We start from the raw sequence: 26,278 nt of genomic DNA, 5'->3' as shown, positions 1-26,278 counted from the left end.
AGATTTTCATTTTTCGATGTGAGATCCAAATTATACCAATGCCAATGCAAATAATAGGATAAAAGTCCGAGTCAGCCTTTTCCAGCCTTTTGACGAAACGAATGATATTTCAAAAAGGAGCTCCATTACTTATCAATCTTTTTAGATTATTTTGTTCCTTAACTAATGCGCTACTGATGTATAGTAAATTATAGATTTTTTTAATTTCACTATCATCAAGTTTATTTGTTACAATATGATCTTAAAATTGATACCAACTGACTGGACTCACACATACATGTATATCAAATATGCATTCTGGGAATCAAACTCAAGGTTTTACAAATCGTCCGAAAAAGCATACGTATTTGCCTTTTATCTCTCTCAATGACATTATGTGAAGATAAGTAACGACGAAATACATGAGAACATTCCCTATATAAACAACACAGACCAACACAGAAAGTAAACACGTGTACTTGTTGACAACTTGACAACTGGATCTATATATTTGGTCTAAAAGACTTGTAACGTCGTTACATGACAATCATTTGGGACATTTAGGATGTTAACCCCATCAAATGACTTGTTGTTTTTTTCTGAAAAATTCTTTTACATACACTAAATCGTGCCGGCTCATCAAACTAAGCCGATTGTACTTTATCTGTGTAAACTGTCTGTCTGCATAAAAAAATAATTTCTTATAAAAGTTTTGGAAAGAACATTATTGTGTCTTTTAGGTTATCAATTTAAAGTCGGTTTTTATATTAGATTCTTTTAATATATAATAGTTGACTTTATTGCTTTTTGAGAAAATCGAATTCGAAAGATAAACGTTTGATTACAAGCTTTAATGATTTCATATATTTCACATGCCGTTGGAAGTTCTGTCAGTGTTACAAGTACACAATGTATCTTGTAAACAAACATAGACAATTAATTGCTGCCCAATGGATACAGGCATATACATCGCGTTTAAAATGACATTGAAAAGTTAGAATATGAAATAAGGTCACGTAGAATGGCAAGATTAAACTTGATATATTTTTCCATTCAAAAGGAATATTATATACAAACTAATTTTAATTTCAAAAGAGTAGGTTCAATAAGACCCCTTTTTGGCCCCAAAATATAGCAGTTTTACAAAATTGTTAAAATGTAAACCTTTAGTTATTTATTGAACAGTAGAATGCTTCTGCTACATAAATATGGGCTGTTTTTGACAATACAATGCACATATTTCCAGTACTAGCACCATTAAGTCATGCTAAATTACTGAAATCCTCATAATTCTAGCATTTTAGTTACATTTTAGACGGTTTTCGTGTAAAACGAAAGTGGCCGCATTCGTGTTCATCCTTAATATTGAAATGTAAGTTGTATTTTATGATAATACATCACATATATAAAGGTTGAGGATGAACACGGACGCGACCACTTTCATTTTTACCAAAAACCATCTGAAAAGTGACATTTTTCGTCATATTAGGTATATTTTTCATATTTGAGCTTAAATCGGATCGTTTTTAATGACTAATCTGTTAAATATCTTTAACATAAACTAATTAATTCAAATAAAATAGACACTTAAGTTTTTAAAAAGTGGTCAAAATCTTTCGTCAGATGAACCTGAAATTTGAGGCCAAAATCGGTCCTTACCGGACCTACTCCTTTAGAAATGCTTAGTCGGACCTATTGAAATGTCTCATTTCAACTGAGAAAATGTTGTGTGGAAAAAAGTATATGAGAAAGAATTCCAGAGTTCTAAAAAAAACTGACAAAGTCAAACGCTACCAACCAACAGAACCAATGAAAAACAACTGTCTATTCATAACTAAGTAAAGAAAGGAGTAGGTCCAGTAAGACCCTTTTTTGACCCCAAAAAAGAGCAGTTTTACAAAATTGTTAAAATGTAAACTTTTAGTTATTTATTGGAAAGATGAATGCTTCCGCTACATAAATATATTTTTTTACAATACAATGCACATATATCGGAAATAGCATCAGTAAGTCATGCTAAATTACTGAAATCGTCACAATTTTAGCATTTTAGTTAAATTTTAGACGGTTTCCGTTTTAAATAAAAGTGGCCGCATTTGTGTTCATTCTTTTATATTAAAATGTAAGTTGTATTTAATGATAATACATAACATATATAAAGGTTGAAGATGAACACGGATGCGGCCACTTTCATTTTTGACAAAAAATCTGAAAAAAGTGACATGTTTTGGCATATTTAATAGATTTTTCATATTTAAGCTTGAATCGGTGAGTTTTTAATGACTAAATCAGTTGAAATCTTTCAAATAAACTAATTGAATCAACTGAAATAGACACTTAAGTGTTTAAAAAGTGTCCAAAATCTTTCGTCAGATGAACCTGACATTTGAGGCCAAAATCGGCCCTTACCGGACCTACTCCTTTTCTCCAAAACATGTAAGGTAAAACCTGGTTTTCTCGCTACCTAAACATCCCACTGGTAGGACAGTACTGTTGTTTATAGTTCTGTTATATCGACAAAGTGAACAAGAGTTTTGATCAACTGTAACTATAAAGTGTAGATACACAACAATAGAATGTCACCACAGGTCGTCCATACATTTAAGATTTTACGAACGATGAATCTACCGATTAAACAAACAGTGGTTGTCGTTTGTTGCTGTATATCATATTTGTTCGTACATAAATCAGGCTTTAATTTGCCTTGTATGAACAATTTTATATTTGTTATTTCGGGATCATATATAGCTTACTTTAAATGTGGTATGGGTCTCGTTTATTGTTGAAAGCCGAACGATGACCTATAGTCGTAAACCTCCATGTCATTTGGCCTCTGGTGAGGATTTGTGTCATTAGAAATCCTACCGGATCATCTAATTTAATCTATTAAATAAAGAAAAGAGAGGGGACAAATGTCATCGAGTCGAAAACCGAACGATCCATAAAAACCAAAGAAATTTAAAGGTCAAGACAGTTAACGCTGTCGAAAAACACAAATATCTTTCTAAATATTATATATAATATGTTAAACTCTACACAAACTCTATAGTTTAGACACCATATAAACTTATCCAGGGATAAAACCGTCTTTTTCCAGCCTTTAACAAGTACAACTTGATCAATGGGAGGCTTCAAAAACATCTCGAAGTGAAAAACAAATAATATAAAAAAGAAAATATGGTACGATTGCCATTGAGACAACTCTTCACAAGATACCAAATGATACAGAAATTAAGAACTATAGGTCACCGTACAGCCTTCAACAATTAGTAAAGCCTATACCACATAGTCAGTAACACAGCAAAAAGCGGCAACCATTGAATTACAGGCTCTTAACTAGAGACAGACACATACAGAGATCGACGGGTTAAACTTGATAGCGGGCGCCCAACTCTCCCCTTAACCTGTAACAGTGTTATAACAGTACAACATAAGAACACACTATGAAAATCAGTTAAAAAAGGTTTAACTCATCAGATGAATACAAATAGAAATACAAACATATAAAAAAAATACGAGAGTGGACGTGACCGGGTACTTTTACATCCAAACAACAAAAAGACACTAAGACCTGAGAGTACTCGAAATTACTGACAGCTAGTTCAAATCCAAAAATAAACTAATAAAAGAACCATGCATTTAAGATTAAATTGTCAATCAGTCCATATCCAAAATCTAATGAATTTAGTGTAAAGACGTTATAAAAAGTCAGAGAAAGACATGACATTTTGCTAAGCCAAGATACAGGTATCGACAAATCGTAGAGCCATGCAACTCTGTATTAATGCTTTTGTGGTGAGGCCTACGCTCATATTTATTTGTCCAAAAAGAATGGTCATTTTAGGGTAAATATATGATTTTCGATATGTTTATGACTATCATGGCAAATAACATTCCTGTAATTATTTATAGATAATATCATCATATTTCAAGAGGTTTGAAGACTTTCACCTTTTGTCCATTTCAATGGCCACACATATACCTCCTCTCCCTTTCTAGTTTGATTGCATATATGCCAGCAGTAAAGGTTTTTAGACATGAAAATCTTACATTAATAAAAATATGAGACGTCACTGCAAACCCGTGCATTCGAAACCAATACATGTTCACTCTATTAGAATGAGTGAACGGAGCAGCACCTTTAGCAAAAAAAATTAAATGACGAAAATGAAATGTCGACCCGAGTTTATAATTTTTAATGTCTAAAACGTTCATTAAAACGGTCACTTTTAATATACAAATAAGTAGATGTGGTGTGATTACCAATCAAACAAATGACGCGAATGTAAGAAACTATAAGTCTCTGTACGAACTTCAACAATGAGCAAAACCCATTCCGTCATGTCGAGTTCTGTATACTCAGCTTTACAGAACCTGACATGACAAAATGTAAAAGAATTCAAACGAGAAACCCAACGGCCTGATTTATGTACAAAGCAGAGTCTGTTTAAAAACCTATTTTAAAACACTTAGGGTCTGCTTACAACCTAGGTTGAAACCTATCAACAGGGTTAGCTTCAAACAAAGATTGAAACATATCGGCAGGGTTAGCTTCAAACAAATATGTGAAAGAGTTCAAACAAGATACCCAAAAAGAAACCTAACGACCTGATTTATGTACAAAACAGAGTCTGCTTAAAACCTATCGACAGCTAGGGTCTGCTTAAAACTAGATTGAAACCTATCGACAGGGTTAGCTCAAACCATAGAGTGACACCTATCGACAGACTCCTTAAAATATGGAATGTCGTCCATCGACAGGATCAGATAAAAAAAAAACCTAGAATGGTATCTATCGAATCCCAGAATGACACATGACGAAAGGGTTTGCTTAAGGTTCATTTTGACTCTCTGGCTCAAATAGCTGCTTTTTCACCTTAAAATTTACTCTATAGATAAGATAAGATAAGATATTTTATTTTCCAATTATGGGCCCCAAAGGGCATAAACATTACAACATCAATAATTTTTTCATAATACAATACAAACAATGAGATAAACAGACAAATCTGTGCATCCGGAAAAAATGAACTAGAGTTAAATCAATATCGTTTTGTCTTTTATAAATATTAAATTCTTCATACATGATTTAATAATGAGAACAAAAAACAAATCATTTCAATCATTAAAAAAATCATGGATTTTGATTTATTTACTATTATGATTATAACCTATGCCAAAAATGAGATTTATTAACTTTTGCCTACCTGACAGAGCGTCGCCTAAAACTGTCTTCCGAAGGATCCACGGGAATGGTGTTCCGAACAAGGACTTCTAGAGCATGGCAGTGATGTTTCGGCTTTCGTTTATGGTTTGAACATGATTTAGATCGCATTCGGAAAGGATCCATGTTTTCCAGTTGAAAAGTTTAATCAAACATCAAGTAAAGACAGTATTATCGTAAACCGAGACGATTTCTGTCATCTTATTAAAGTGCTTCTAACTCCAGGCTTAAGTCTACTAAGCCATTCATCTATTATTGAGAGTTAAATATTCTAGGCGTTGAAAATATCGCAATCAATGCGCAATGAATTTTTACGAATTAATATAGTTTCCTATATCCCCTCACAACATGTTGTTTAGTTCGATCGTCTTAAAAGAAATACGTGTGTTTATTGATCGTTTAAAGATAATTGTTATAAAATTGAAAACTTTTAACCTAGGTCATTGAATTACCTTTACATTTGTAAATAAAAACACGAAATATTAGGTTGCATATTGATCGAATTTTTATCAATGGCATCAGTGATGTGAATGTTATCTGCTTTCGGTCTTGTATATGTACACTTACAAACAAGGTTTGACTTATGCAAGTTATCAATATATATAAAAATGTGACACAACGAAAGATCGGATCAACTATATTGTGTCTTCAAAACCTTGCTTCATCCATGCAAAAACTTTAATCTGGTTTGCCAGATGGATTACAGTGTGACGTCGAAAAGTATTCAAACATCTTTCGAAAGTTGTTTCAATGAAGTATAAATATATAGAATTATAGATAAACATAAAAATAAAGAAAATTTGTTTGATTATCCGAGCTATTATTTTACATACGAGATGGTCACGCATCTCAGTTACTTCAATGATCATCGATATATTTGTTTTATGTAATAGCCATGGATTATATTGGTTCGCTAGACATTGTCCACCAGGCCAGGTGTTCTTATAAAAAAGTATACATATATATCTTGTAGAGATGTATATAGAAAATTCTTTAGAAATATCATCGTTGCAGCGAATTCGCTGCAACAATGATATTTCGTAAATAAAGAGACTCATTATAAGAGGCAAAAGCGGAAAACTGACTTAATTTTGAGGAGATTTATCAAAATCTAAAGATTTGTCATCTATTTAAACTATACATTTTCTGTAAAAGACAACTTTATTGGAGAATTCCATATTTAGCAGGTTTTTTTTTAATAAGATTTAATTATATAACAAAACTTCAATGACTCTTCGAATAATACCATGCTTTCGTAATAATTGCCCCGCACATAAATCTGTTTTTGTTTTACATACAATGTATGTTTGTTGGGATGCATTAAAGTAACATTATGATTTGAACCGATACATTTTAACAAAATTTATTTATTTTACATTTTCCTTATTGAAAGAATTACTAATATCAAACAATCGTCAATTCCTTACTTTGTACTGACACTTTGTATAACAAAGGATTACTTGCTACGAAGACACATTTTAAAAAATATAATTTACGCGTTTAGCATTAAACACTGTGACACTGTTCTTTAACATTACGTAAAAAGGCTTAATGCTTTAATGAACTAGGTATGTAAAAGTACATTTTAAGTAGTAAACGCAATGTTTTCCTACATAGACATATATAATAATCTCGTTAACATTTGATTCCATTCTAAATTACTTTATTATAAGGAAGTGAAATATAAAATAAGTGTTTAAGCTCTTATAGCGTAGTTATCTGGTCATTCTCAATCCGTTCAAGTACATATTCGACTATCTATTTCAATTAAAGTAAAATGTTTAATAGTAATATATGAGATTCTGTATATGAAAGGCTGTAAATGTCTCTATATTGCTCTAAGAGACAAACATTACTCCTACCTAAAATATTCATTATCGATATAAATGTGTTTACTGGATATTGCTTTACGATAAGTTATGCAATTGTACTTCAAGAAAAAAATATTAAAGAGATGAGGTATGATTTCCAATGAGATAACTCTCCGCCAGACACCAAACTGACCAAAAAACTTTTGTTGCAACTACCAGATGCTCGTTGACTGTTCTGCTTAGGTCATATAGCATTGATGCTCTAATTCAAAGTATGTACATAGCTGACAAATCATTTCGTTTCAAACGTAAGTGTAAACGTGATCTTAAAATTATATTGACCTATTGATTTTAAAAAAAATATAAAAATTCCTAGGAATCCAGTTTTTTCATTTCAATTAATGTCTATGTATGTAATCAATCATGATTGTATTTTTTGTACAGTTGTACATCTAGATACGACAATTAACACGAATTTGATAAATGAATGTGATTGATTGATATATATTTGGTTTTCATTGCAAACATTTCGAATCAATGACCAACTGTTTTTATATAAATATATCATGAGATGATCACTTTTTTTGTCTGTTGAAATAAAAAGCGAATCGAAAACAAGTTGTGGTACATGCAATTGGTGGAAATGTTAATACATGAAAGACAAGAAGTGTTCATAAATAAATAAGCTTTGTTTTGTTTTTGTTTTATTCTATTTTATTATTTTGGGGAGGGTGGCGGCAGGGGTCGTGCATTGTCTCATTGACCTGTTCCCCCACACTTCCTGTTATACCTATTCATGTTAGAATACTTGTTTTGCAGTTGCTGTTCATAAAAAAGTACAGTAATTTGATGTATTCCCCGGAAAAAATATAACAACTAAATTTTATTACCCAGGCCGATTGAAAACATAATTGTGATAGTAGTTACTGATATAAAGTACAGGGTTCGCTCCCTATTTCGGTTTATCGAGACTCTGGTCCGTTAAAATCATATTGCATGTGACCGCATCGGAAAGAGGAATGTTGAGCAAGACAGTTGATCTGATGCATATAATTATTTTTTGGAAATTGGTCTTTAACAGATTAGATCACGTACATGAATTATGTATTTCCTTGGACATTGAATGGTTGTTTCTACTTAAGCCGACGCGTTATCGGTTCTGAACTTAAGCATATGAAATCCAAATTCATATATGAAGTTTTCCTTAAAACAAAAAGGATTTTTATTAAATGTGTTCTGAAATAGCCGCAAGTTTTGTAGTTTGTATGATAATAGAAATTGTACAGTAAAACACAAATAAGTTTTATAATCCTTAAGATCAACAAAATATTTATGTTTATTTTGCCAAACATAGATTTTATCATCAATATGGATATAGATCATGTTAAGAGCCTTATCGCGATATGCTGTACTAGAAGTGCTCTCAAAGGACCAACCTACACCATATGATTATTTCAAGTAGATCTTTGAGATCGTTACACCTACACTCTATAAATCTACAGATCGTAGTCAGTACGTTGGCACAGACATGATTTACAAAAACACTATAATTAAAGACACTATAGGCTTATAAATAGAAAATTTTCTCGTTGATAAATTAACGATTTGTTTTTTCTCAGGCTCCAACTCCCTGAAGGCAAAGCTGATCTTTGATGCATTTGGCTGTTCGAGTTATTCGTTTTAGCATTTCAGATGAAGGTAAATACGGGACTGTCACATGCCTCTATCTTTCACCTGAACTATAGGTGGTTCTTTATAAATTAAAAAAACACAACATTTTAGGTTCACACAACCACAGTACTTTTGAAACGTTTTGAAGTATAAAAGATGCTACTTTAAAAGTGACACTATGAAATATTTCATATTCAAAAACGCCAATATGTTTTCGAACGTCTTCTGTCACCACACAATTAATGAATAGTGCTAGATTGTGTTTTCGTTCTCCCAAAACAAAAGCATTGTGTTTTTCTAAAAGGATAAAGTTTTGCTTAAGGATCGGATAACTGTAAGACAAACTAAATTTAACAACAACATTCTTCAAAGCCAGTTCACAAGTTGTGAAGGAAACTTGCTCAATATATGTTCTATACACACCGATGAGGACCAGGAGCTAACTAAGTCGATGACCTGCATTGAACCATATTTCTCTCTGCCCCCTTTTTTCCCAAATCACAAACATTTAACAGTTGAGTTTAAGACATTTAATCGTTTTATTGTAACGTTTATAATGTTTACATGTTAAAGTTTACAGTGTTTTCTTTCAATTAAATGTTTCGAAATTTGCAATGTGTTATATTTGTTTAGCTAGTGAAAATATTTTCCAGCTGCATAAAATGGACGACGCTTTAGGTTGTAAACGGATTAAAAATCGTAAATGGTATTCGGACCAGGAAATTACAAAGACACCATGTAATCAGATATTAAATGATAATTCTTGTATGTGCGTAAGTCGTTGTAATCGAATTATTTTCTGAAAATTAAATTATTTTTACAATTTCAAAAGATTCTTCGTCTTCCCTACGAAAATTCCCGATAGGTTTGTAACGGAATGTTACAAGAATACCATTAAAATTATCTGTTATGGAATGTGTGAAATTACTTTATGGCAACATATGTTTGACTGACTGGAATATTTTTCACATTAAAAAGCGGTAGATATCAAGGGAACATTGAAAACTTATACAGGTCAAAACAAAACCGACAACGCCATGGCGATAATCGAAAAACGGCGAAGTAACGAACAAGTCCACAGGACCACAACACACTGCACAAAAAGTAAAAGACCGAATGCATAATTTTAAACAACGATACAATTGAGATGACAAACACAAAAGAACCGTTAAATCCCAGGCTGTATTTAATATCCCAACAAAAATCGACAGTGTGCGATTAGTAAAGGAGGGACAAAAGATACCAAAGGGACAGTCAGACCCATAAATCTAAAACAAACTGACAACGCCATGGCTAAAAATGAAAAAGACAAACAAACAACAGCACACATGACACAACATAGAAAACTAAAGAATAAATAACACGAACCCCACCAAAAAACTAGGGGTGATCTCAGGTGCTCCGGAAGGATAAGCAGATCCTGCTCCACATGTGGCACCCGTCGTGTAACTTATGTGATAACAAATCCGGTAAATAGTCTAATTCGGTAGGTCACATCCATGAAAGGGAAAGGGTTGTAGTTACGACATAAGGAACATATCCGATATCATTTGTGAAACGGTTATTCCATAACGGTCAACTAACTCGTGATGGCGTCCTTAAAATTTACGAAGGGATGATTTCAACTTCACCATTTGGAACTCTTGGTTTAATAGCTTCCTTGTGTGCAGCAACCCTCTATCAAGAAAATCATAATAGGAAATGCAAGCACGGAAATATCGTATCAATTGGGAGATATATACCCCGTATGCAGGTGTTGCTGGAATATTGCTACTTAGAAATGGAAGGTTCACAATAGGAAAGTTGAAATCATCTCTTTTGTCGTAAAGTTTTGTTTTCAACCGACCCTCATTGTCAATTTCTAGATGTCAGTCAAGATATGAGGCCGTATTTACTGTATCTGTAGTATCATTTATCTCTATCTCTATGGGATAGATGCGTTCCACATAGTCACCAAGAATTTTGAATTATTTAGTGAAAGAACATCATCTTTATAGCGGAAAGTAGAGTTTAGGGATATTGCTAACTTCTTATCTTTCTTCCTAAGAAGTTCTTGCATGGAGTCAGCCTCATAATAATAAAGAAACAAATCGGCAAGTAGAGGAGCACAGTTTGTTCCAATTGGAATGCCGACAGTCTGTTGAAAAACACGTCTCCCGAACGTAACAAATATGTTGTCAATCAAGAAATCAAGCACTTGATAATATCAGTTTCAGAGAATTTTTTGTTTGAATCAGAGTGATTGTCGTACATACCAAGATTTATAAAGAACCATTAAGCGGGTTAATTTCGCGGGTGTAAAATATCGTAATTTTTATAAGATAAGGTACACGAATAATTTTGGCGGTTATTATTTTGGAGAATTCATCAATACCTTTTGCATTTTCGTTTTACTCTTTGTTGTCCTTTTTTTAACGCTTGTTTATTCCACTGGTATCTCTAAACAATGGAGTCAAAATAAACCCAAGAAATAAGAACAACGATTCATGCAAAGCATCAGAGAATAAAAGGGTGCATTGTAGGTAAGACTGCAACCCAACTTTAACCAATTAATAAAATATATAAATGTGTTTGTCGCGGATAAATTACAATACTGTTTAAAAAATAACGAACAAATAAATTAATGTCAAATACTGAATTAATCTGTTGAATTGTCCATCAGATATAGAGTGAACTACTTGATTCATCAAATATATGTATAACAATGAAACTTTTGTCGAGAAAAACAATAAAATGCTCTTCTGTTTTATCTACAGTTATGTGTTACTGTTTTTTTTTTAAAGTGATGTATTGTAGTAAGAACAAAGTTGAAGTGTATTTGCTATGTTCAGAATGTTTATCCGAATTTTAATCTTCGTCAGAAACTATTAAGAATGAATTCAACATTTGAACGCCTAAGATAGATCGAAAACTTTTGAAGGTATGAAACAAAAATGGTCAAGAAAGAAAAAAACAACATTATAATCTTCTTTGGTCTTGAAAGTGCAAGCTTTAGTTGAATAAAGGAAAATATCATGCATAAACCATATAGTATATGCCAATACACATAATTTACAGTGCATGGTGATGTTTCATAGCCTGACCGGTTTCGGTCCATGGAGACCTAAATCAGAGGCAGAATGGTAGATTAATGTTTGTACCTTATTTATATAGAAAAGGTAACCATCGTAACCGGAGGTTCGGTAAACCAGCGGTTTCCAACTTAACCGGCGGTTCGGAGTTGACCGGCGGTTCGGAGTTGACCGGCGGTTCGGAGTTGACCGGCGGTTCCGCTATTCGGACGATCAGATATATGGTTGATATCTAAACAGGTTCAATGATTTTTTTATTTAATTGAAACACGGGTTACCATCATTTAAGGAATGACTGTAATCTTTTTTTCAGTCTATGAAGGAATAACATAAACAAATGTGGTGCACACTGAATAACTCGCGTAGTGGGTTATTTTAAAGTGTGCATCACATTTTTTTTTTATAATTTTCAAATAGACACTCGTCAGATAAAATATTACAGTTATTTCTTATAATTCTATTTTGAACCGGAGTAAACCATGAAAAAACGTTGATGACGTCACGGTCACACGACTAAATTATGTCTATGAGCTGATAAACAAAACGGCGTCAGCCAATAAGAAGACGCGTTTCATCCACAATTAAATTATTACCGTACCTAACTTATTGTTTATGCTTTCAAATTTCCTCCGCTGATACACATACTTATTTTTTGCTTATACTAACGAAAGGTCCAGTTGTAGCTAATGTGCTTCGATACCTCTTATGTCAGTACACCCATATTGCATAAAGGAATATATTATGATTGAAGTCGTATTACTGACGTAGGCATGTTTATTCGCTTCAATGCTATATGGCTTCGTTCAAGTTATTTGAAAAATAAGTTTGGGCGATGTACTATTCCTCTTATGATTATATCACTATATAACGATATTTACTAATCGTATTTTCTACACGATCCATGTTTAGAGATGAAAAGTAAAGAAGAAAGCCAAAATTTATAATATATAAAGGAAAAATTGCAATTGGGGCTTTGTCTTTAAATGACTATAAAATGGGATACACTATAATATCAGCGCTAAGATAAACATTATTTTTTTTATTTGTCTTTAACATCGCAAATTGGTTTATACAGATGTTAACTCAATTACATGATCGCGATGCATTTGTTTTCTGCTGCACATTCCTACAGTACAATTTCTGATAACGTAGGAGTTCACAGCGGAAACCTAATCTGTTGCATATAAGATTTGAATTAGGCAACATGTAATGTATTAAACAATTACTTTAATTTCCTCGCCTTAATACAATTTGTTGCATGCTTTTGATCTTTAAGACATGAATGATAACAAAACACCATTGAATTTATAACAATTGTTTCACAGGATAGTGATTCTATCTGGTTAATGGTGCATTGCTTAAATTCATGATTGAACAACAATTGTATCTTCTATTATAACATCACTTTGTCATTGTATGATATTTATTACCCCCAATGATGTTATCAAATTTAGCGCTTTAATTGAAGGCATTTGACTCAAATTACAACCATAACGAATTGTGAGAATCACATTACACATTTGATGTAATAAAACTAATTCAATTATTGTTTTTCTTTGTTGACATTTCAATTTTGTTCGTTCATTCGATAATTTTCAATGAGTTGTGTTGGTATTTGTTTTTTTTTAATTCAAAATCTATATATTATTCAATGTAGCAGACAAAACAGCAATCAGATCAAAATATCACTAATTGTCAAAGATTTTTAATATTAATTACAGAAATAATGTAAAAGAAAGAATTTAAATCTTACTTTTCTTTTAAAAAGATGTATATACAAAAACTCATCAACGTTACCAGGTGAATTATTTGATGGACCAGACGGTAGTGTTGTCTTCATCAGACCCACCAGTGTAGTAATAAAAACAAACTAAAGACCCAATCATAAAAAGAGTTGAAAGTCTATGATGTTGTATATCTCAAATTTCATGTTTAGGTAGTTTTTTTTTTGCATTTTTGTTCTGTTTTTATTTTTATTAAAATTTATTGCAATTCTTATATCAAACTTTGGGTTAGTCCAAATGCATGTTGTCTTCAATTTGTACCTCATTATGGCTATCTCAGATTATGAAACTTTCCTTACAAGGAATACAGTTAGGCCGAAGACCATTGCAGGTAGACCTATCGCAAGCAAGTCAAAACAGTTACTAAATTTTATCATTGGTACAAGTGCATCGATCGTAAATATATATCAACATGTACGTTCATATATTTCACATCCTTTCTTTTATGGTACTAACATTCTTTACAAAGCACAAACATGTCGGCATTCATCTCAAAAACCTCTGAACTGGCTTGTTTAGAGTAAAATATAGTTACGATTATGCTATTATTGTGAGATTTATGCATTACGAAGACAAACAAGTGATAATGCAAAATGCATACAAAGTTGCAAATAAAAAAATCAGAATAGTTGATGATTTACCTGTCATAATGAAAGAGGCACGAAATGATCTCGCAAAAGCTGCATTTAAAATAAGAAATGACGAGAAATTACAAACCAGAATAAAAGTAAGAGGCATAGTCCTGGTCCTAGAAACACGACTCAACTCAAAGGATGTGTGGAACACGCGCAAAACAATTAATTGTGTGAGATGATACGAGTACATGTATGACTGTGACTAGTTATGGAAACTGTAAATACAGGCTACACGATAGTATATTGTGCTTTTCTTTGTTGTTTCTATGACTGAAATACTTATCATACAACTTATACATATTAAATTTGTTCAATCTTTTGTAGGACTTGCTTGTCAGTAAGTATATTGCTGCTTTGAATTTGTTTTTGCTTGTGCATCTGTTTTTTGCTTGTGTGCTTTATTTTCATTTATGCTTTTGTTTGAAGTTGCAATCATAAAGTACAATGTATATATACATAGACTGCATGTTAGTTCATAGTCTTATTATTTAAGCTTAGTTTTTTCTCTTCTTTAGTTTAAACCATAAATACATGTGTCACTTATCATCTTTCTTTGGTACATGCAGGAAGACCCGAATACTGAAGAAAATGCCTTATGAGTCCATTATAAAAACAGATGTTTTAAAAAAGGAAAAAAGGAAAAAATAAATGATGTAAAAATTATCTATAGATGAGTAAAGAAATAAACTTAGATCAATATTTTAGCATTCTAATATTTAGTGCTTTCATAATGACCAATCCTGTGAGATTTAAACTACAGGGACAACAACCCAACAACACGCCTTAAATCAAACAAACACAAAGTGTTAAATCTGTAGTGTTTTTGGAATTTGAAAGAGATATATTCTTTGGACTAAATTGTTGATATTTCAAACTTTAAATTTTCTTTACCTAGTATGTTTTACATCAGCATCTGCACCCTTTTATCAAAATTAAGACTACATAGTACTGTATGTACCAACCATGTTCCTCCTTGATACATGTATGTTCAAATGTACAAAAATATACTGTTAGAATTATTAGTTTTAACAGGATTTTTGAAATTCTATTCATTGCTCTAACATAATTTAATGCTTCCTTATGCTGTATGTTTAGCTTTCACTTTAACTATTTAGTACTATTTTGCTGTACTTAGGTTTAACATGTGCATTTGACAAGAGCCACTACTTTGCAAGTTTCTTGACTACATATATACTTGCACTATTTATAGTCTGGTCAAAATCAAACTATATATTGTTTTAAGATAAGAAATATTCAGTACCGGGTAAACAAACTATGAACCTGAATGCATAAAGTACCAGCTTTCTTTCTCTCTAAAACATATACAGCTGGGCAAAAGAGTAAAATCTCTGTACACACAAATCATACATAGATGTCTGATTTTTGATATAAAAAAGAAATAAATTGTTTTTCTTCATTATCTTTAACTTTTAACTTTACTACAATGTATTTGGATATATATTTGGATGAATTAAGATAAGAAATATATATATATATATATATATTTAAATGACTAAGTTAACTATCATATCAATCAATGACTCTCACAAATCATTATATTGATTTATGATGTAAGGGAGATAATCATCTCTAGCTAGTTTTAATGATAAAGATATTACACATAGAGAACATCATTTCTGTTATTTAAAAGAAAATAGAACAATAGTGGATATGTTGCTTTTTGAACGACATAATTTGTTTTTAACCATTTGATTTTCTTGCTTTGTCTCTTTTTGATTATATATGATCTCATTTTTTTCTTCTTTCTATTTTTACATTTTACAAATTGTATGTCTTTTTTCTCTATTTCATGTTATTGGCACAGTAATGTATAATATATTATGCAGCATTGTTGGTGTATTCTGGTTACAATTTGAATTCTTCTCAGACATGGCAGGTGAGATCAGACATCTCAAAGATATTTTCACATTCACACACTTTAAGTACACAGCTGTATGGGTTTTTTCTTGGTTTTCTTTTATGCATTTAACAAAATACATATTTTTGTTTTTTAAAATAGAAATATCATTTGAAAATGAGTAATAATAGTATAAAATTTCTCTCATACAACTGTCAAGGTCTTAATTCAATAGAGAAGCGAAGAGATGTTTTTGATTATCTTAAATCAAAAAACTGTAATATATATTGCTTACAGGATACACATTTTTCAGAAAATGATGAAATATCAATAAAAAATCTATGGGGAGGAGAGTGCATATTTAATTCATTTGCTACAAATCAAAGAGGGGTAGCAATTTTATTGACAACAAACTTTGAGTATAAAATACATAAAGTAAAAAAAGATGATCAAGGAAATTTGTTAGGAATTGATATGGAAATCGAAGGAAAGAGAATGACCCTAATAACCTTATATGGTCCAAACAAAGATACACCAGATTTTTATATAAAACTGAGTGGAATGATAGAAACTTTAAACAATCCATCAGTTGTTATAACTGGAGACTATAATTTAGTACAAAACCAAAGTCTTGATACATATAATTATCAAAATATTAATAACCCAAAAGCTAAGGAGAAAGTTCTAGACTTAAAAGATCTTTATAATTTAACAGACCCCTTTAGGGAAATTAATCCAGATTTAAAACAGTTCACATGGAGAAAAGCTAATCCCATAAAACAAGCAAGATTAGACTTCTTTTTAATATCCCAAGACCTTAATCAAAATGTAGTTGATGTACAAAATCACAACAGCTATAGATCAGATCACTCCCCAATAATATTAAATCTGAAGATGAATGATTTCATACTTGGAAAAGGATTATGGAAATTTAACAACTCACTTTTACATGATATTGAATACTCCAAAACTATAAAAGACACTATACTTAAAGTAAAAGACCAATATGCATCATTAGTATATAATAGAGAAATGTTAGAAGAAATTAATGATTTAGACATCCACTTTACAATAAATGACCAACTTTTTTTAGAAATATTACTTACAGAAATCAGAGGAAAAACTATTTCCTATGCATCTTATAAAAAGAAGGAAAGAGATAAAGAGGAAAAAATACTATCAGAAAAAATTCAGAAATTAGAGGAAAGCATCTTAACAGAGGAAATATTAAATGAAATTGAACACCATAAATCTGATCTTAGAATAATAAGGAAAGAAAAAATGAGGGGATACTATATCAGGTCAAAAATGCAATGGATTGAAGAAGGGGAAAAGCCATCTAGTTTTTTTTTGAATATGGAAACTAAACATTTTATAAATAAAACCATCCCCAAACTAGTTAATGAAAAAGGGGAGACAATTTGTAAACAAGATAAAATATTAGAAGAGGCCAAAAATTACTATAAAAAACTGTATACTAAAACAGAAAGCTTGAGTGAAGTAAATCTTAATAGTGAAATACCTGATTCTGATATTAAAAAATTAAATGATACTTTAAAAGAATCTTTAGAGGGGGAGATAACTTATAATGAATTGACAACAGCTATGCGTAGAATGAAAAATGAGAAAAGTCCAGGGTCAGATGGCTTTACAAATGAGTTCTTTAAATTCTTTTGGATAAATGTAGGAAAATTTGTTTTCAGATCTATAATTTATGGTTACAAAAGGGGGGAATTATCAATAACTCAAAAACAGGGTATTATTACTTGTTTACCAAAAGGTGATAAACCTAGACAGTTTATGAAAAATTGGCGACCAATAAGTCTTTTGAATACAACATATAAACTAGCATCAAGTTGTATAGCAGAGCGTATGAAATCTGTTCTACCCATTATTATTAGCAATGATCAGACAGGTTTTATTCCTGGAAGATATATTGGAGAAAACACTCGTCTCATATATGATATCTTATTCTATACAGAGGTAAATGATTTGCCAGGTCTTCTCCTTCTCATAGATTTTGAAAAAGCTTTTGATTCGGTATCATGGAAATTCATAAATGAAGTATTAGACTTTTTCAATTTTGGACCCTCTATAAAACTTTGGATAAAGACTTTTTACACAAATATAAGCTCATCAGTATCCCAAAACTGTTTTTTATCAGATTTCTTTCAGATTCAAAGAGGCTGTAGACAAGGGGATCCTTTATCACCTTATATTTTTCTTTTATGTGCTGAAATTCTAGGAATTTTAATCAGAAAAAACAAAGAAATTAAAGGAATTAAAATTGATGACACAGAATATCTTATCTCCCAATACGCAGATGACACATCAATAATACTTGACGGTACACCTGAATCTCTAGATGCATCTCTTCGCTTACTCCAAAAATATGCTGAAATGTCTGGTCTCCATATGAACTTGGACAAAACAAAGGTGGTGTGGATAGGCAAAAAAAAATATAGTCAAGACACAATGTGTGTAAAATGGGGATTGGAATGGGGTTCCAGTAGGTTTACATTACTAGGAATAAACTTTTCTGTCAATTTGCATGAAATGGAACTGTTGAATTATGGTCCAAGAATTAAAGAAATTGAAAATATAATAAAAATTTGGTCTAAACAAACATTAACACCAGTTGGAAAAATAACTATCATTAAGACACTAATTATTTCAAAATTGAACCATCTGTTTTTAACATTACAAGCACCATGCAAAAATACTTTAAAACAACTAACTGACAAAATTTATTCATTTATTTGGGAAAACAAACCTGACAAGATAAAAAGAGAAATATTATGTTCTGAACACAAATTAGGAGGGCTGAAAATGATAGATATTGACAAATATATAAAAGGATTGAAACTAACTTGGATAAGACGGTTGTTGAAAAACAACCCAAAACTAAATAAGCTATTAGAAAGTACTGAAAAAATTAGTATTGAAAACCTTATTTATTTAGGCCCAACAAAAAGATGTAAAAACCCTTTTTGGGAAGAAGTTTTTAAAGCTTGGACAGATTTACAAAATAAATTCATACCAAAAAATGAAGAGGAGTTTTTATCAGATTCGCTCTGGAATAATGAAAACATAAAAATAGGAACAACATCCATTTTCTATAAAGACTGGATAGATAAAGGGATCTTTTTGATAAATGATTTATTAAACGATGAGGGAAAACTAATGACTTTTCAACAATTCCAAAACATTTATAAAATTAAGTCAAACTTTCTTACTTATAATGGGGTCATTTCATCAATAAAATCATATAAAAAGGCTTTAAAAAACTATATATCCATAAACAATTGTTATAAAACACTAGGACCAATTATGCCAAATAATATAAGAATATTTTTTTTATCAAGAAAAGGCTCGAAAGATATGTATAATGTTTTATTTGAAAAAAGCAGTACTAAACTTAGATGTGAAGAAAAATGGTCCTTAACACTCAACAAAAATTTTGATTGGAAAACTGTGCATAATATGTCTTTTTACTCCACAAAAAGCTCAAAACTCCACTGGTTCCAATATAGAATAATACACAGAATATTGGGCACAAATAAATTTTTATTTAAGATAAAAATAAAACAAAGCGATAAATGTACTTTCTGCAGTGAAGTTACTGAAGATATTGAACACATATTTTGGACATGCCATAAAATAGCAGATCTGTGGATAAGACTCATGGACTGGATTTATAACCAAACACAAATAATTATTCCATTTAACATGGATATAATTTTATTTGGAAATTTAGGAAAAACAGAAAATAATAAAATAAAAAACTTAATAATACTTTTATCAAAATTCTTTATCTATAGAACAAAACTGTGTGAAAATCAAGTAAATTTTGCAGGGCTGAAAAACTATCTAAAAGAAAATCTAATACTAGAAAAGAATATATTTTTTAAAACAAAGCCTCTTCAAATTGCCAACCTCTACTGGGACCCCTGGCTTCCATTATTAGAATAATTTACACTTAAGCAACTTAATTAGCATTACCCTATGTAATGTTATTGTGCATTTTATTTTAGCCTTTTCACACCATCATATATGTTTTTATTTAATATACTGTTATATGTTGTTTATTGTTTATTGTCTTTTGTTCTTGTTTTGTGCCTAAAATGCATATACATTCTCTAATATCTATTTTGTGTTTGTATGAATTATTTACAATGGAAAACCAACTTTGCCAAATCTATTTAATGTTGCCAAAAAAAATACTGCTGCCAAATTCCAAATTTCAAGGACTTTCTATTTTTTATTTTTATTTTTTTTTTCTCTAGTTTTTATTTTTTGTTTTTTGTTTTGTATTTGTGTTTTAATTATTTATTATTTTCTCTTCTCTTCTCACATTCTCTCTTAAATAAAATTCTCACTTTATTGATCAATATTGAAATAATTGATACACAATAATATACTGTATATATATTTTGTAATTTTGAGTACTAACAATTACTAACAATTTTTCTAAATATACAATCTAATGTTTAACGAGGCCGGGATAAGGTACCGGTACTTTCTGTATCAAACTAACAAATGTGAAAGTTTTCAATAAAGTATGTATAATTTAAAAAAAAAAAAAAAAAAAAAAATATAGTTACGATACTGATCAGGTTATTAAAGATTGCATGTTTGACTTTATAAAGACATAATTAAAGGCAACAGTAGTATACCGCTGTTCAAAACTCGTAAATCGATGGATAAACTGAGGGAAATGCATCAAATATAGGAGGAGAACAACGACACAACATTAAAATGTAACACACACAGAAACGGACTAAGCATTAGACAAAATCCGATGATAGTAACAAATATAACACCATAACATAACCTTTTAATTGAGGTCTATAGCTTGCATGGCAGTAACTACTGGTAGTCTTTTTCTAATTCATATATCATTGTCAGTTTGTTTAGTTTCTTTGTTACCTATTTTGGAGTCGATTTCACAAAACAACTTACGACTAAGATTGATCTTCAGTATTCTGAATTGTTCATGGCTTACGATCAACCTTAGTCGTATGTTTTTTTGTGAAATCGACTCTTGACATCTGACTCTGACGTCTTTTTAACTGATGTTTACTGTGTGTATTCCTGTGTGTATTGGGTTTTGTTTTACATTGGCTTGAGGTATAAGAGAGGGTTGAGATCTGGCAAAACATGTTAACTCCGCCTTTAGCCTTTGCTAGTCTTGTATGATGTTTAATTTGAATTCATTTATATATTTTGGAAATTAAAATGATGTCCATTATCACTTGTACACATTTTTGTTGAAGGTCCAACTGAAGCAAACCTCCGGATGCAGCATTGTCTCGCTGTGTTGAAAAGCCGTTGATTGCCTTTGGCTGTTTTCTGCTCTTAGGTTGGTTTGTTGTCTCTTTGACATATTCCCCATTTCCATTCTAAATTTTATACTATCATATTTAAATCGTATTCAAAGATATTTATGTTGTTACATGTAGAGAGAAATGTGAATTAACACATTTGAAAATTAATATTCACGAAAATAAAACAATAACAGAGATCATTATCACTTCATTGTGTATGCAATCATATTTCGTATACTAAATACACCAATTTTCCATTTTGATGGCTCGCGATAAAAGCTAGTCGATTGCACATATCTGATGAAACCCCCATTGGGAGTAGTTTCCATCGATCTAACACTGAACGTTTTAACAGCTGAAAAAGCATACTGTGATAAGCTTAACAATTATCTCCATACTCATTATTAAATGCTGCTGTGTATTTCAAAGTGTCTCAATTTTACTTAAAACATATTTGGAATATGGCATGTACATTTTAAATGTATATATTAATATAAATTAACACTTGTAAAAATATCGAATTTGATATGAAATTAATTAACCGATGTCAGTATACTAAAATTCATTACTTATCACTCAAAAATGTTAAATGAAAATTATTAAAGAAAAATCTATAGATAGCTAGTAAATAAGGTTAATGCACAATTTCCTACATAACAAAATTGTTTTTCTAAGTCAGGAATATGACAGTTGTTATCCATTTGTTTGATGTAATTAAGCTTTTGAATTTGCCATTTGATAACGGACGTTTTTTTTTTAATTTCCCTCGAATTCCGGTATTTTTATTATTTACTTTTTGTAGGTTTTCCAACAACAAACGATATAGAGCGTGATTTATAAGAGAGGGTTAGCGCTATAAAACCAAGTTTAATCCACCATTTTCTACATTTGAAAATGTCTGTACCAAGTCAGGTATATGACAATTCTTGTACATTCGTTTTTGATGTGTTTTGTTTTTTGTTTTTTGATTTTGCCATGTTGTTATAAACTTTCCGATCAGATTTTTCTCTAAGTTCAGAATTTTTGTGATTTTCCTTTAAACACACTTCCACAAAGTCACTATTCAATCCAGAAACAAAAAAACTCTAAAATATCAGTTTTGGAAAATGTATATGTTGGTTGTCTAGCTGATTAATAATTAACTAATCATAGAGACCCGGATTGAAATTTTATATTATATATATTTTATTGGTTAAAAAAAAATATTGTTAAATATTTAATTAACAAATTATATCGTGTTGAAACGCAGTTTAAATTGAGAAAGAGAAGAAAACTTGTAACATATTCAAATAATACATTAAACAAAAATCCAGTATCATAGGTTACCAAATGGTATAATATGAATCATGATTTTATCATAACTATTATTTATATTTTCATCAATATATCTAAACTTAACAAACACCAATGATCCACTGCCATTTGATAATTAATACATAATTAAATATATTTATGTGAGGTTCACGTATGGTTTTTGAAGTATGTAATTTATTTTATTGTGCTTTCACAATAGTTGTAAACCGGTTTTGACAGTCAGAATAAATGAAAGTTTGCACGAAATTTAACTATCACGGTTTGGGCAGTGACCATTGTCGTCCGTTTATTTTGTATTGAAGTTTAATTTCTTTACGAAATCTGTTTTTTAATTAACTGAAGTTGTATGTAAATAATTAATATGTTTTGTTTATATTTTGTAGATGTTTGATTGCTGTCTTTTATCGTTATTGTTGATCAAATCGAGATTATGTTATGTTTATAAAGGATTTGTGTTCGTAGATGCATGGTTTCCGTATTCAAAACATAAACTGTTAATGATGTTTGATATAGAAAATATTGTGATCTCTGGATCTACATTTAGTTATTAAGATTGAGATGTTCATTGCTCCTAACAGAACCTAAATAGGTATTTAGTTTTCTATTATTCCTTTATCGTATAAAGGTACATGTCTGAATGTGCTTACCAAATTCTAGAGAGATTTAGCATGTTCGTTTGAACACAGTGAATTTAGAGCATAAAGAAAATTATCTACATTTGTTAAAAGAAGGATAACTCTAATTCGAAAGCTGTAAATAACAACTACAAAATGTTGATACGATGCTATTTCTCAACATTAATCAGATCAATCGTATTTTTGCCTCTTCTGCACAGTCTATAGAAACTACTGTATTCAAGTCAATGTTTAATATATCTGTTCAAACTAATTTGTCCCTGTCAACGCTTATGCTCCATTTGGAGTTCATACAATTTATGTTGGCTACTTTGGTTAGTCTTCGTAATCGCAATGAAGTAATTTTGAACATCGATAAATTTTGTTGAACCTTTGGGTTTCTTCACTCATGAATAGTTCAAACTCTTATTGACAATCATACACCATCTTCATATTGTAATATGTGCATAACATAATCCCATGAAAGGAACTTGAACTGCAAATACAGATAGCACAGTTTCATGCATTGACAGCTATGTAGAATGTGGGATATGGATTGCTTTGGGTAAATAATTATAGCAGTTGTATACCGCTGTTCGAAAGTCATAAATCGATTGAGAGAAAACAAATCCGGGTTTCAAACTAAAACCAAGGGAAACACGTTAATTATCAGATTAAAACAATAAAATAACAAAAAACCGAAGTGCAACAAACATCCAAAGACAACGCAAAACACACAGCAACGAACTTAACGATAACAACTGTCATTTTTCCTGATTTGGTACAGGACGTTTTAAGAAAAATTGTTTGGTTGAATGCGACAAAATTGATTTATTTATATTATTGATAATTAATCTTTCATTTTTATGTTGCATTATTTCAGCAATATAGATAATATTTATATCAACAGATATAATACCCCAGAGCATTTATTTAATACTATTATTGTACTAATGAAGGTTTATGCGATTTATTTGCAAAAACCAAATCAAATACGATTTGTTTTTAAAAGTATTTGTGCAAAATACGGCCAGGGCAATGCATACACGCAGTAGAAAACATCGATTTTTTAAAATGTTACATAAACAGTACATGTACCAGAAATTGAACGCAGCAATTGTATTTCAAAAAGTGCCGACTACTGGGCATGTGATGCCACCATGGATCGTACTAAAACCTTGTCAATAATAGTTATTAAAGGTACGAGGATTATAATTTAAAACGGTGAGTCTTGTGAAGACGAAACGTGCGTCTGGCGTTTTAAATTATAATCCTCGTACCTTTAATAACTATTATTTGTTCTTGTTTGGCTCTATACCTCTTTTGATCGCTCGGATCAAAAGAGGTATAGAGCCAAACAAGAACAAAGTTGAAGTGCATTGACGACCCAATATTCTAAAAAGTTGTGCCAAATACGGCTAAGGTAATTAATTCCTGGGATAAGAAAATCCTTAGTTTTTCGAAAAAGTCAAAGTTTTGAAACAGGAAATTTATGAAACTCACCATATAATTGATATTCATGTCAACACCGAAGTGCTGACTACTAGGCTTGTGATACCAAATAACACACTGTATATTGAACCAGCTGTGAGTATAAATCATTTTTACTAGATGATAAATATGTAATGTCCTTTTCTAAGTTTTCAACTTCTAAAACCATTTTCATTTTAGTCATGTTGCAATAGTATGACAATTTGATTTTGAGTTACCTCCCGCAGAATACCAAGATTTAAACAACAGTAGTTTAAATGATGTTGTTTTGATTATGGGCAACAATAGTTTACCTATTTTCAAATCGCTTAATACCATTTAAAAAAACAAATAAAAAGAATAAAAGCTTGGGGAATGTTAATGGAAACAAGAAATAAGACCAGTGTTTCGATAGGAGTAGCGTCGTTCTCTGTGCCACGTGATAACAATTTGATTTATATTATATTGCCATACTTATACTTTTGCACACTTTATGCAATCGATTTCGTAACGTGAACTTTTGTTCAGACATATAAATAAATGATTAGATTAAGTATAAGAACAGATTTAAGAGGAATAGAGGAGAATTTGACCTATTGTATCTATAGATGACAGTTAAAGTTTTTTATACATGTATCACCAGTAATACGATCCAAATTTAGTAGCAATTGACGTCAAATCAGGAAAATTACAAAACCGATAATAAATGCTAAAATTGTCTGCAATTTAATTTTACTTTCTTTCAGTTTATTGAAAATATTAAATTATGAATTGACAACCTGAATAAAAATGTGAGGTGTCTTCTTTTATGAATATAGCAGATGAACAACCTATACTTAATTGTTAATCAAAAGAAATTTAAGGAAATGATTATCTTATACGAATATTATATGGATGATACATATATTGTATGGGAGATACATATAAGGGAGATAAATTTATATGGAAACTGAAAATAAACATATCCAATTTAATACCAACTAACATATGCACCATCAATAACGCATATCAGAAACTATGTCATTACATTACCTCAATTAAAAAGTGCAGTTAGATCTGATTACCCTTCCGGAGCACCTAAGATCACCCCAGTTGGGTTTCATAATGCTTAGGTTTACATTATGTGTACTGTTGTTTGTCTGTTGGAAATTTTCTTTTTTAACAATTGCTAAATCAACATTAAATGTTTGTTTCGTGTCAGTCATAATAAAATTGAGCTCCAGCGTTCAAACCTAATGTGTACTGTCAAAATGTAGTCCTATCGCAATCAAAATTAATCAACTGAACTGCGGTTGAAGGTTAAAGAGTCCATATGTTGATCTACATTTTTCCAGTGATTAACTTACCAGAAAACACATATGAAAGCAAAACAATGTGTCATTTGTGAGAACTTAATCGAGGATTTCATTGTCTCGACGGACATTAGCCGTCCTTTGTCATATCGATTGAGTATTTATTATTAATCGAGGATTTCAATGTCTAGCAATACAATTGTCCGCTGTGACAACATAATCTAATAG

The 26,278-nt window shown here is 30.8% G+C and overlaps 1 protein-coding gene across 3 annotated transcripts in view; it reads right to left on the bottom strand.

The window, feature by feature from the left end:
- Positions 1-26,278, bottom strand: part of LOC139511297 (GTPase-activating Rap/Ran-GAP domain-like protein 3) — a 213,585-nt gene that overhangs the window by 58,764 nt on the left and 128,543 nt on the right. The window contains exon 1 of one of the 3 annotated variants that reach the window (XM_071297922.1): positions 5,187-5,626. The exons of the other annotated variants lie outside the window; for them this stretch is intronic. Coding sequence (XP_071154023.1) covers positions 5,187-5,329 — 143 coding nt within the window. The 5' untranslated portion in view covers positions 5,330-5,626. Of the gene's footprint in view, positions 1-5,186; positions 5,627-26,278 lie in introns of those variants that run through there. 3 annotated transcript variants of the gene reach the window in all.

The sequence above is a fragment of the Mytilus edulis genome, chromosome 2, assembly GCF_963676685.1.
Source record: "Mytilus edulis chromosome 2, xbMytEdul2.2, whole genome shotgun sequence".
NCBI classification, from domain to species: domain Eukaryota; kingdom Metazoa; phylum Mollusca; class Bivalvia; order Mytilida; family Mytilidae; genus Mytilus; species Mytilus edulis.
The sequence above is the reverse complement of the archived record's forward strand: the minus strand, read 5'-3'. Positions and strand labels throughout refer to the sequence as shown.